Source organism: Siniperca chuatsi, linkage group LG1 (genome assembly GCF_020085105.1).
Source record: "Siniperca chuatsi isolate FFG_IHB_CAS linkage group LG1, ASM2008510v1, whole genome shotgun sequence".
In the NCBI taxonomy this organism is placed as follows: Eukaryota; Metazoa; Chordata; class Actinopteri; order Centrarchiformes; family Sinipercidae; genus Siniperca; species Siniperca chuatsi.
The window spans coordinates 26,487,129-26,501,249 of record NC_058042.1 but is presented as its reverse complement, the minus strand read 5'-3'; the positions used below and the strand labels follow the sequence as shown (position 1 = coordinate 26,501,249).

Sequence of the window (14,121 nt, the reverse complement as noted above, 5' to 3'; positions counted from 1 at the left end):
TTTTTCTTGCACATAGTTGCATGTCATTTATCATGGCAGAAAGCCAGACTTGTTAGTATATGTTAAACTGGTCCTCTCTCATATGAGAATGAAGGCTATTAGAATCAGTAGAATCTTGTGTTGTTGATTTAACTGAGATTTAATGTCCATGCATGTGTGTAACAGGGATAAGCTCTCTCGGTAGAATCTTCACTCCTTGGATTCATTGAGAGGTCCATCAAATAGCAAAGCCTTTTCCGCCAAATCTAACTGTAACCATTTGCTATAAATGGTCACTTCCTTGACGTAAGTGTCTCTGACTGAACTAACAGAGAGGCCACATAAACTGTGCCAAAAGTGCAGGTGCATCTGTCAAAAACAACACGATGATTAATATGTCATGGGTACAGTAATTATAAACAAACACAGATAAACTGAATAAGAAGAAAGAAAAACAGCACTCACAAGTTAAAACTAACCAACAGGGATATGATAAATATATACAGTTAAAGGATAATGGCAAATATTGTGAAATGGCAACCTTTCTTATGAAGTGTTTGTGTTATTTTGTCTACCTCCTGTACAGAGATTGATTGATTGATTAATCTTTGGTAAACCGAGGTGTTGCCAGTTGCATAATTACATATTGAAGATGCCTTCGACTTGCACACAAAGAACTCCTGGTACATCTCAACCTTCCACCTCTCACCGGGCTCCTAGGCACTCATAGCTATAGCTGTTTTGCTAGCTACCAATACCACTTACCTGCAACATGAACAGGGAGGACAGGGACTAATTGCAAGGACAAATGTTCCCGACTGCGGGGTTTGCAGTTGTCTGGGCCTGGTCCAGGTCCTGTTTATCTCAACCTCTGTTGGCAGTCATACACACACCACTCACGCTATGCTCTGATTTAACCAGAGGCAAAGCCCCCGCCAACCCCCACTCTCTCTCATCAAAGATTCATAAAGGCAAGGTTCTCAATGATTTTCTGTCTCTTCCCGTATTCACAGCTTGTTGTCCTCACCCTCCCTGTCTCCTGCCAGTCAGACAGCGGAAGTCAGGCGGAATTACAGCTGAAGTGGCTGCTGGCTCCCAGAGAGTGTGTGTGTGTATGTTAGTGTTTGTGTATTTGTGGGGTTTGTGCTTGCAGTGTTAGGCGCGTTGGTGTAGGGAGACATGGGGGTAGGACATGGGCAATAGGGCAAGGGGACAAATGGACGGTGACATGTTGATGTTGTACTAAAAATGTTAGGAGCCCCCATGTAGGGATAGGAGTTAGACCCCGCCCGCTCCTCTCTTCCCCTCATGCACTCCTTCCGCTGTTCTTTGTCTTCTGCCCCAACCCCTGAGCCCTGTGCGTCGTGGCAGCTTCCACACTGGATCTAAAAACTAGCTCATTCAGAGCCCCAGTCACCAGGCCCAGGGCACACCATCTGTAGCCCTCGGAGTCCTTCCGTGTGTATGTGTATGTGTGTGTGAGACTATGTAAGTGTGTGTTTACCTCCTTATTTATGTGCATGCAAGCTTACAAGCATGTGTGCGCGTGTGTATGTGTGTGTCTGCGAACCCAAACCACCGTGCCTCAGCCTGTTAGTCTTGCTACTTACCAGGCTTAGCCAGATGAGGGCCACTCAGCCCGGATCTAATTCCTTCGACTCTGGCAGCACTTCACTTCTGGCTCTTTTTGCCTCTCAAGTGTGCATCTGTGACCTTGGCTGACATCGGAGGGGGTTAAACTGTGGACTTGGAGATGTGGCCACAGCGATTGAGTTGTAAGCTAGTTTTTGGATCAGAGCTTTCGCACAGCCATCTGGGCTTCTGTGGGGCTCAGAAAGAGGTTATCCCTCTCTTACTCCCCACAGCTGACCCTGGATCAGCAGTAAGGGCAGAGACTTTAGTAAGAAGCATCCTCGCTGGGATAGGAAGTGCAGAGCAGGGATGTTTGTGGAGTGGAAATTAAGAGAGGAAACTAATGAAGAGAGTTGATCTCTGCTACCGCTTCAGTTGTAATCCCTCTGTTTTTATTGTGCTGGGCTCTGCGTGTGGATTTTGTCTTATTGTTGTCCATTGTGGCAAACAAGCTAAGCCTGTGTCTCCTTTTTCTGTGACTTTTTTTGACTCACATCAGTATCAATATGAACAACACCTGTGCCACTATAGACAAAGGGTTGGCTTCTATGAAACACAGTCCTCAGTTGTGCTGGTATTACGGTTATTGCATCAAGTCTTGATATTGTCACTACAAACAGAACACTATTAAGTACCTGTTAGACCACAAACAGCTTTTTTTTCAACACCCAGAACAACTTTCAGTGAGTGATTTACACACACACCTACACAAACGCATGCACCAACTCATCTGCATAGGCAGGTACATATGTACTCATACACACACACACCCACACATGCCATTATACAACGTTCCCTGGCTTGCTGTGTGCACTCTTTGCATCCTGTTTGGTGCAGCACCTCAGGGCCTAGCCTGGCTGCTCTTCCAAACAAATTGCTGGCTGTTCACAGCGTTTTAAATGCCGAGGCCCTTTAATTACACTATTTACTTAATAGGGTGAAACAAAACTCGTGTTCACGCAGCGGGAGCACCAGGTGATGCAGAAGTTCAAACACCTGGCAGAAAGCACTCCTCTGGCATGGACGCGCAGCATACACATGTGTACACATGAATGCACACACACTCAAATTATTGTGTTACAAATGCTATAGGCCTCTCTCAGGCTTGGATGAGAAGCTTCACTGAGTTTGGGACTTTTTCTTTTATTTGTTTGCTGGAAAAAAAACAACAAATGTATCTGGGAAAGTGCGACTCATAAGTTACTGTATACTCAGCCTGACATTTTCAGAATGAGGTCATGCTGTACTGTAAATAGAATGAGTAATGCTAGTTTTAGTTGTTGACTTATGGCAGATGCCCATGTGGGAATGTGGACAAATTCTACTGTGTGCCACTCCTTTGTTTGTTGATTCAAAGGTTAACTAAAAAAAGAAACCAGCTGAAATTAGACTGAAAGTCCTAAATCCTGCCAAAAGAAATCATGGCAATCTGCCTATTAGATTTTACTATCTGATATTGCTTGTCTAAAAGTACAAAAGTTTGCCTGATGGTGGCACTAGAGGAAAGGTCAGGGGGTCACCACAACTTTAGTGATTAGGTTGGTGACCTGTAAAAAGAGTAAACCCTGTCTCTCCTCCATTGCAAGCTGGGACATCTATCCGAGATTTGTTATTACAAGCATTAAAGTATCAGTATCAGTAGCATACACCTGGGGTTTTTACTTAAAGTTACGCATTTCTAATTACATATTTTGTTTTTTGTTGATATAATTAATTTAAATAAAAATGACAACATTATCTTGATTAATATGTAATCAAATGTTTTGTGTTTGTCTTTTGTTTTTTTGCTATTTGTTTTTACAAGAATGCCTTGTCTGTGTTGATGTTCATATTGTAGCCCACACCAGGACCTGTCCAATTTATGGGGTTTAAGATTTATGACTGTTTCAGTAGGGCGTGTTTACTATCACTGGTTTGCTGAGCCTATTACGTGATCTCATTATGACAAGCCATGTCAACAATGAGATGACTTTTTCTGTGCAGTTTAAACGAAATCTCATATTTATTCAAAAAATAGTACCTGCTCTTGAAGAGTTGATTGTTTGTTTTCATGCTTTGTTCAAAGGGAACAGCAAATTCAGTGTCTCTCTTTCTTTTTTGTAAAGCAGTTTAATATACATGTTTCTGAAACCCAATATCTGTTGTGCAACATTTAAAGGCTTCTATCTCACAGTTAAACTTGACACAAAGGCTTCAGAACTTAACACCACATCCCCTGGAGCTAGAAGGATGACTTGTAACCAGGCAATTGAAGTTTCAATAGACTATAATTAGCTGGGCCAGCTTGACCCCGCCATTGTCACCTGAAGACAGGTGGGAATTGTGCCCACGTTAGATCGACCTTATCATGTGACTGGGGTCAGGTGTCGTCCAATGACTCGGCTGTATAGCTGTTGAGGCAAGCCTCATCCATCTCCAGCTTTATTGCACCATTCAGATGATGCCCACAAGGCACTGACGCTTGGCCAGGAGGGAGGGGGCATGCGGTTAAGAGAAGGGATGAGGGTTAAAAATGATCGTTTTACAAGAACACTCTCAGAACAAGTTTTCACAGCAACGGTGTGCCCGGCAAAACTAAGAGTTAGTGCTCCCAACGCCACAGTAACCCTCTTCCTGATTCCCCAACAGCAGATTTACAGCCTTCGAACGCCAAGCTGTGAAAAAGTGCAATCACTTGCAGGCTCGTAAGCTCTTTACCCTCGCCATCAAGTCCTCTTATTGCTCCATTTTCTCTCCTGGGCTTTATAAATAAACAGCGTCATCAGGAAAAACTTCAGTGTCTCTTTAGAAACAACTCTAATTAGTTTTGCCTGTATATATCAAAATGTTTCACTATGGTATTTGGCCACGTGTGGCTCGTTTGGGAAGATGATGGAGTGGGTTGCTGTGTTGAGCTAGGCTATCCGCCCCAGCTGAGTGTTGTCCTTTGGGTGTTACTGGCAGGGCCCAGAGTAAACGTTTGTTTTTTGTTTGTTTTTTTCACTTTTCCTTCAAGCCAGCTGCTTATGTTGAGCTAGCCTGTAGCCTGGCACAAGCAGCTAGTAGGCCAAAAGCCGCAGCCACCCTCATTCCTCCCTAGTCAGCCTGGAGCACACATGCACACACACACACACACACACACACACATGCTCTCTCACTCACTCTCTCTCTCTCTCTCTCTCTCTCTCTCTCTCTCTCTCTCTCTCTCTCTCTGACTCTCTCTGACTCTTTCTTCCTCTCAAACATACACATACTCTAACACACACATACACATACTCTAACACACACAGATCCAGAGCCTTAGGGGGTGATCTGTCTCTCCACCTCTTGTCGGAAGAGTAAACGGCCATGAGGGCCCTATCTGTTTGTCCTTTTCCTGCCTCTATTTTTATTAGAACCTGATTGCATTTGAACAATAGTTGTCTGCTCATAAATTTTGCGCCTGTGTTGACATTAGGCCACATTCCATCCCATAGCCTGAGGAGGAAAAGGAGCAAGCCAGGGTGTTCGGTAATTTGTTATGCTGTTAAGCACCTAATGGACGTCCACCTGGTTTTTGAGAGCAGTAGCTGTAGTTCAGGGGCTTGCCTCCTTTGCACTTCCAGACTGCAATAGTGTTTTACTACCTCCAATTATGAAGGCTATTTAGAAGCTACCTAGCTTTGTGTGTGTTTTTCTGTTACATCTGGTTCACCCTGCTTTATGAGGGGCAGCCAGCCAGGCCACATCAAACACTCGGGTTGTGAAGCAGGCAGGGTCTGTGCAGGTTCGACTAACCTACTCTGTTTCTGTCGTAGGCTCCAACTAACTCTGCATACAATACATGGGCCCGATGCAAACTCTGGGTCCGGCTGGAGATGCCAGTAATAAGCCTTATTTGTTTCATATGGTTTAATGAGCAGTCCAGACTGCAGCTGGCAAGAGGGACACCTCACAGAGTATGAGAAAGGGGCTGGCCCACCCAAAGGTACCCATGCACCCTTGGCAGAATCATTGTTCCCAGCACCAGCAGAGCCATGGTGGCAAGTGGGGGAGAGTGTTGAAAGCACCATGCAGCACCGACCTAGTCTCCTACCCCCCCTGTTGCTAATGCATTTTTGCGTCGTTTCCACAACCATTAATTAAAGGGGAAAAGAGTGCATCAGATGTTAGTTTTATTAGCCTAGGCTCTTTAGAGGGAATCAAAATGAAAGGAACATATGTCACGCATTTGATGACGCCCCCTCTGTTTTCCCCTCCACAATTGCCCACCTCACATACTCACAAACTGTACAGTCAGCAGCTGTCTGCAGACACAATAGCATTTGATTGATCCTGAGGAAACGGTTAAGACGCAGCCCTGCCCACGCTTTCTGGCTGGCTGGCTAGCTGGCTGGCTCACATTCTGCACCACTTTACATTTAACGCTGAATGTGGCAGTGATTGGGATAATGGGAGTTGGGGATGGTGGGTGGGGATCTGAGACTCTGTTCAGGCTTTAATGAGGACAGCCCTGAGAGTTCACAGGAGTCTTGGGTGGTGTAGGGTGAGATCCAAAGCTTGACACTTCACAGGTTGGGCCTTGTTCTTAATGTTTCCTTGTTATATTGCCCTCTGCATGACATAGCTAATATCTTGCACAACACAGTAGAAAGATGTATGTAGAAAAATGCTATTTGTCTATCTCTCTCTCCATTATATAACTGCATGACATACAGATATGCTCAATCGCTCAATTCTTACACAACATTGCATAGATACAGAATGTACATGGGTAATATACTTCTATCTTTCTTTTCTCTCCTTGGGACGTGATTGCATGCCTTACCTTCAGAGGCAGGCTGATTTATGAGACACATGCCTGTTTTTTCATGAGTTGTTTGATTGCACTCTCAGCTATCGGGCACTCGGGTTGCCAAAGCCATAAAAATTCACACCTGCACAGGATTGCTAGAGAGTCATATACAGCGCAGGCAGAGCATGAGGAAGCAGGTGATCTAAGGTATTTTGCTTCCCTTCATCAGCACAGGCATATAATACAGCTCAAAATTGACATGGATGATTGATTGATGTTCTACGTCATTTCACCTTTATGTAGGCTTTAGTTTTGGGTCCACTGTAGCTAATGCGTAGGGCATGGCACATATTTTGGAGATGATTCTCAATGCACTACCCATGTTCATATCGTAAACAAGAGCCGTGTCTAATGAATCTTTTATCAAATATTTAATCTTATCTCATCTTTCTTTTTCTTTTTTTTTTCTTTCTTAAAATCATTGAAATATAAACAAATACACGGTACAAATTTACAAGGTACAAGGTGGATTCACTGGATTTGTTTTTACTGGACTGGATTTGATAAAATGCTATTAAACCCCAACCCAAATCCTCACAATACTATTGTTGAAGGTACTATGGTGATATTTCATACACAACACCATTTGCATGGCTCTTGCATGCAGTTGAACCACATCAAGTTTAGAAAAGATATCTGAGCCTCTGTCAATCCCTTCCAAAAAGCTTTCCATTAGCATAGCGTGACTCCACCCTTCATCCTAAAATGATGTCCTGAGTCAAGCTGCCCAAGCTGTCTAGTCCCATGTGGTTACAAATGACCTCCTGCAATAATGCAATAAGCGTTGTCTCCTATCTATGTTCTCTGGGTTCTTTTTCACTTGGCCTGACACAATTGTGCATTTATCAGTGTAATTGCAAGAGTTGGAAGCACTGATGTTGTCTATTAGGCGGATTTCCATCCTGTTAAGAGCAGAGGGCCTTTTAATGTATCGCCCTGCTTGAGTGTACTGCTACACAATTACACACTGGCCAGAGATTGAGTGGGCTGATGATGCTGATGATTGTGATGGTGGTGATGGCAGTGATGATATTGGACCACCCTGCACTCTTCTAACAAGCCTTTCAGAGAGAGACGAAGAGTGAAACAACAAAGTGAAACCCAGGTTAATCATTTTATTTACTCGTTTTTCTCTCTCTCTTTCCGCCACCTCTCTCTCTCTCCCTTTCCTTTCTTTAACCAAGTGATGGAGCCCGGACCGTGGAGTAGGGTGGGTGGGGATCGATGGGGAGCGCATTACAGTAAAACGTATTGATTAGGAGACCTGCGAGCAGTGTGTTGGAGATGGTGGAATGATGCAATGCTTAAAGGAATTTATCCTTTGACTTTTACATTAACCTTTTATTGACTGCTTTGCCTGTCCATAATTAACACTCACTTTAGCTAAAGTGGTTAGTTTGAGCGCAAAGGGGGCTCCGGCCCTTATTGCAGCATGGGCCATGGAGCTCCCGCCCCAGCCGCAGTTCAAGTGCACTGTGCTGCATGGAGGGAAAGGCCTCTGTGGAATAGAGACGATAGAATCCTAGCTACCTTTCACATTAGCATACCATTTGAGCGGGGGCCTGCCAGGCTATAAGGTTTCAGGGCAAATTGAAATGAGTGATTGTGTTGCCAATCTCTCTTGACCGAGTGCCAGATGGGATAGTTAGGCCCATATCTGTCTGGGGTTAATCCATTGGAACAGCCTGGACTCACAAACACATTCTCTCCCTGCTCAAACCCCCCAATCACACACCTCTTTGTCTTTGACCTTAACTTTAAGGTGGGCTGTTCTGCCATGGGAAAGTCTTTTGGTGAGCCTTGTTTGTACGCCACTATGGCTTACACTGAATTTCTAGCAAGAGCCCTGGAGAGCTTAAGGCACCTCGCTTAATATTGACTTTTTGTTTGGTTCCATTTTAGCAGTCAAGGGACGGTACTCTGTGAACAGTAGTAGATTGTGTAAAAGTGTGTGCTGAATTACCTTCACTATATTATCTTTGATAGTCTTTCAGTCTTGATATCTTTTATATCTCTGGTAAACCAGGAGCCTTCTATTTGCAAGATCCCTTGTCAGATAAATGCAGCAGCTCTGTTGAAGGCGACTGGTCAGGTTTTTTACGGTATGTAGCCTTTCAGTATGAGTCAGGGCAGCAGAAAAAGAGGCGAGTGTTTTCTCTCCTAACTCTACGGCATGAATACTTAATCAAACCAAATGCCTGGGTTCCCTTGGCCTATGGTGTCCTCAAGCTGATGTCAGCAGAACAATGCAGTGTGTTTGTGAATGTGTGCTGTCTGGGTCAGTTTGCACTCTCTCTCTCGCACACTCGATATGTATGCCAGCCATGTCCTCCTCCTCCTCCTCCTCCTCCTCCTCCTCTCTCTCTGAAGTGGCGCTTCCTTTAATTCGCACCCTAAATAAATGATGAGAACATTTAAACACACGGCTCGTCGCAAAGCCCCTAGGTCGCCTAATCGTATTATTTATGAAGTGATGTGCTACATAATGGTACTTAGTGCATGTTAACAGATGCTATTATCAGGCCATGATCCAGAGCGCAGAAGATATATTGGAACAGTGGATGTTAATGCTGCTCCTCACCACCGTAATGCAGTAGCTCTTTAAAGGGCTAACCGCACCAAAATGCAGCACTTAGGCCGAGAGCCAGTTGAACATTAAGTGGCTCCGGTGAAAATATATAACCACAAATTGTGGCAGCCCCTGGCTGTCCCCTGACAACTTTAACATACCCTCATCTCATCCATAACTGACCCCCCTATCCTTCTCTTCAGCCCTCTATGTCCTCTCCATCCCCTCCTTTAGTCACTGGCCACAAGATGGTGGTGGTCGTGTGTATGTGTGTGTGTGTGGGGGGGGTTTAAGTTTTTTTTGGATGGGACAAAGGGATATGATAGGACAGACCCTGGCATGATGACTGAGCGGGGGAGTATAACTGGCCTTGTGGCTCTAGAAGGAAATTCTTAGGCCACCACTCACAAGCACACACACACTGCACACACAACATACAAATGCCATCCTGCACCCCTCCCACTTGCACCTCAAGGTCAGGGGTCACTCTCATCTGTCAAGAGGCAGAGGGAGGGCAGATTTACAATGACAGCAGAGAGCAACACCAAGTCACCACAGTAAATATTTACACTGGTCTGACAAAAGATGTGGCTAAGGTCTGTGGGGGTTCCAAACACTGCAGAAATTACACATAAACCCAGATTATTAATCATATAAAAATCACACAGTGACATGAAAAGGCTGAATGTCTCACTGCTCTGGCATGATTGCAAGAACAGAGAGTGATGTTCTTGTGAAAGCATCCTGCTGTGTGTGCCTGCATGTGTGTAAGATGAATGGGGCATTAATCACGATACATGATATCATGGTTTCTCATCAGCTTGATACTGTTGCTGCCATTTATGGCTTTAGAAACACTTTCCTGATGCATCACTTTCTCCCACTCTCTCAGCTCCATTTAGCTCAATGAGCTTTACTGGCTTGAAGGTTTTAAAACAAATGTCAAAGAAAGGAAGTACAAGTCGCATAAAGTAGTAGAAAGAAATTGAAATCTCTTCCAGTCTCCTTTCACAGATTACACAGACACACTTACTCTCTCATATCCTGGAGGTTCTAATTGGGCCCAGTATTATTACGATTAGTCATAAAAAGGAGAGGAAACACACAAGCCGACTGCCTCCTGGTCAAACACACAACACCCACTGTGTGTTTAGGGATGAGTTAACACACACACATCACACACACACACACACACACCATTGACTAAACAACTTGACATTTGTGGGACTGACCCCTTTAAAGCCCCCAAGAGTCAATACAGAAAGACCAGTCAGAAAGATCTCTGTTCATCTTCACCTACTACAAACTCTCTGTTGTCAATTCATATGGATTTGACTTGTTATAGCAGTTGTTACCAAATGTTACTAGGACAATAGGGCCCACATCTCAAAAAATAAAAGCACTTGTAGAAAGTTTTGTGAGCAACCTGAGACACAATGCAAATGCTGATGAGTGTCTACCAGTCGGTTTTGATTGAAGGGAGGAGTTAATGGGTGCGCTTGTTTCCTGTGTCCTGTCGCCTCAGGTGCCACTCAAGTCTGGCCCAGACATTACCCCCTGAGGAGGCCCCAGTGGACCGGCCCTTCTGGGGTGTGGATGACCCCAGCATGCCGCTGCCCTTTGATCTGGCTGACATCATCAACAGAGTGGAGTCACTGCTCTGGAGGTGGGCCCAAGATGTTGAAGTGTGGAAATTTGCTTATGTACACGTTGTATGCTTATATAGCTCATGCAGCATGCATTCATCCACAGGTGGTTCAGTTGTTTATTCATTATTTAATTTTTATTCTCACATAAATTCACCCAGACCAATGCGTCAAGAGTCAAATATGAAATGTAGACAGTACTGTAGACATGTTGTGCATGCCAAGTGACATATGCCAAAAAGCTGGCCCAAGACATAGGGCCGCTTAGGGACGCTGTGGGACGCCAAAAGAAACATGAAAAAGCATTAAATTACTGTGAGTGACTTTGTCAACCACTTATTCATTTCAATATCACCTTTTCAGCTTTGGGAGCTGTTTAAAGTCTGTTCAGGTCTCCAAAACAGTTTGTACTGACCTTGACTATTCATGTACAGATACACAGAACACATACACCTGCTGTCACACATACTTCACACACACTCCAAACTACTCAGAAAGTCCTTTCACAGACCCTAATAGTAGAGATATAGTAATTCCGTAGTGTTGGTATCTGGGGTGGCCAATACATTACACTTCATCATGAAGTTAGACAATATCTGTCTTCCTTTTAGTCAGTCATTACTACATTGTCTATCCTGGGCCCCTCTAGACCCGCATTAAGGCAGGTAATCTATAGTAAGCTTACAGTTACATCTAAAATTCACTTCACATGAGGCCTTATGTCCAGTCATGAAGTTTGATAATGTTAAGACAAAGATACATTTTGATCGTTGCCTATTTCATTTTTCTTTTACAACAGGATGTGAAGGATGGATAGAGGAAGTGAGAAAGAAAGACAAGAAAAAAAACCCACCAGCTTTTCTGAATGGCCCCCACATCAGCTGAGGGGAGAGACCACTGAAGACACCGCCGTTATGATCCCATCAAGATTGATTTCTTTTTGAGTGGGGCATCTACATCCCCCCTAATCCACCCTCCACTACCCCAGCTGACCCCGGCATCCCAGTTTGGAGTTGGCTTGAAGGAAACCAGACCACAACAATAGAACCAGAATAGTGCTTCAGTAACATGCTAACAACGCAAGCTTAGCGACAAGCTACTAGTGTCACAACGGTCTAACGAAACATAAGTGGAACATGCATTTCAGTGTTAGCATACATTGTGTAACTATTTATTATTTCAGTGTATTCTGTTACTTAATCTCATGTAACCCAGACATGCTTTTATCAATGGATTGACTCATTCTCAGTAGTCACAGTACAGTACATACATATATGCTTTCTATTTGTCACACAGTGTTATAATACAGTATAGAATGGTTAAAAAAAACTCACTTTGCTCACATGGTATTGCATTCTTCACTTGTGTATAGTGATCCCTTTTATTGTGTTCAACGGTGGAATGAGCCTGAGGAGACCAAAGAAAGATTATGATAAGGAAGTTATGAATGTCACCCAATGGAGAACATGAAGAATGTGGTGTTTAGTGTTTACGCTGCAATGGTGTGCTTGTGCCATTTTGATAAGTGACAGTGTGTATGTGTGTGTGTTTCTATGTGTACATTTAGCAATGTGAATATACATGTGATGAGTCTTTGGCCTGAGTGTTTGTGCATGTGCACGTTCATTCTCACACATGTCTACATGAAGGCGCTCGTGTATGAATGTGATAGTGTGTGTGAGCCTGTAGGCAGCCTGCCAGTTGTTTGTTCTTGAAGATATGCATATGGAGAAAGAGAGACTAGCAGCGGGGCCCCTCTGCCTCTGCTCTGATGAAAGGCAGCACTGATAGAATGACCCGGAACACAACCGCCGTTTCTCATAATTACAGCTGTTCAATCGCTTTTAATTACTCTTAAAGTGTGTAGAGCACCACATTCCCCTGTAATACTGCAGGCCATCCGAGAGAGCGAGAGAAAGATCCGGCACTTCTGACAAAATCCACTTTCAAAAAAGCTAAAAAGGGTGGAAAAGGGGGCCGACGTCAAAGCAGTGTAGCAGCCCTCCTCGTTTGATTCCTTTCTCTATCTAGTTCATGATGAAGTAGAGATGCTGTTTACTTTTAAAAATGCAGAATGCACTCCTTTTTTTACTTCTGAAGTTTTTTCCAAGATGTTAATGGTTGCCAAACGCTGTTCTTCTTGCTTCTTCTTTTCCTGCGCCTCTGTTGTTTGTTGTTGTCAGAGAGATTTGTTTGTAGATCGGCAGTAGCATTGACTTGTTTGAATCACTCTGTGCTCCCTGCGCCGCAGCTTGTCTGTCTGAAGCAATAGGAATGGCAGTAAATAAAAAAGTGTTTTATCCAACAACCTGCGTCCCTCTGTTCTTCGTGTGCTTTTGTCCATTATATTTTTTTAATTCTTGGTGGATAACACGCATATGACAGGTACAAACGTTTCTTCATACATGTATGTGTGTTTCAGTTTAAATGTTGATTGATTTTAATTCTCCTAATATTTTTGACCTGACCTTAAACCTAGCCAACCCATGCAGGCCGGTGTGTCTTTACTCGCCCACTGTGGTGAAAGTTAAGTTGCTGTTCTCTTAAGTAGACTCTCCCTAGAATTTCTATGTCTTCCTCAAGATAAATAGGACAGCAATGGACAAAGATCCCTTATTTTTAGTGGTGTAGCTAGCTCACTGGCAGGAAAATTAGCTGAAGTATATCCACACCAGACCAAGGTCAAATAGTGCTTACATGCACAGTAGGCCTACAAATATTTGAAAGAAGTTGCTGTGGGTGTCAGAGGGGTCAGATTTACTGTATCAGGACAAATTACGGTGCCAGTGTCAGTCACAGAAATTAAAAATGAACTTTGAAATATAAATACATTCCTAGTAATTTCCCATGGGGCAAATAACATTTGGTTTAGGAGGTAATAAAAAAAGCAGATAAAAGTTAGAAATACGTATTGGACCATGACTAGTCTGATGCTACTTTTACCCCACAAGCTGTCAAATCTTCACAAGTAGAAGAACATGTTTCCCATCACTATGAACCTCAAACTACTTACTACAAATTGCTTTCATCCAATTCAAATGTTTTGAATCGGCTTGTTCTGTTTGTGTTTCTGTTATTGTATTTTTAGCCATGTAGCGGCATGGTAACGTTGGTCTGTCGGTTGGTCGGTCCACCACTTTCCTCCAACTATCAGATGGATTGCTATGAATATTTATACTGACATTCATGATCTCCAGAGGATGAATCCTAATAGCTTTGATGATCCCCTGGCTTTTCCTCTAGAGCCTCTAGCAGGTCAAAGTTTTCACTTATCAAGTGAAATATCTCTACACCTACAAGATGGATTGGCACAAAACTTTGTACAGACATTCATGGTTCCCAGATGATGTATGCTTATTGTGCCACCATGGGTTCACATTTGTGGTTATAAGTGAAATGTCTACCATAGGATTGATTACCACGACATAAGGTACACACATTCATGTCCCCCACAAGATGAATTGTAATAACTTGGTGATCCT

General features: G+C 43.5%; 1 protein-coding gene across 2 annotated transcripts in view; it reads left to right on the top strand.

Moving 5' to 3' along the window:
• The window catches only part of fto (FTO alpha-ketoglutarate dependent dioxygenase), a 118,922-nt gene extending 105,975 nt beyond the window's left edge, over positions 1–12,947 (top strand). The window contains exons 9-10 of one of the 2 annotated variants that reach the window (XM_044197315.1): positions 10,519–10,659; positions 11,439–12,947. In XM_044197315.1, coding sequence (XP_044053250.1) covers positions 10,519–10,659; positions 11,439–11,445 — 148 coding nt within the window. In that variant the 3' untranslated portion in view covers positions 11,446–12,947. Of the gene's footprint in view, positions 1–10,518; positions 10,660–11,438 lie in introns of those variants that run through there. The other variant, XR_006378116.1, reaches the window with a different exon arrangement.
• Positions 12,948–14,121: the final 1,174 nt, after the last annotated feature.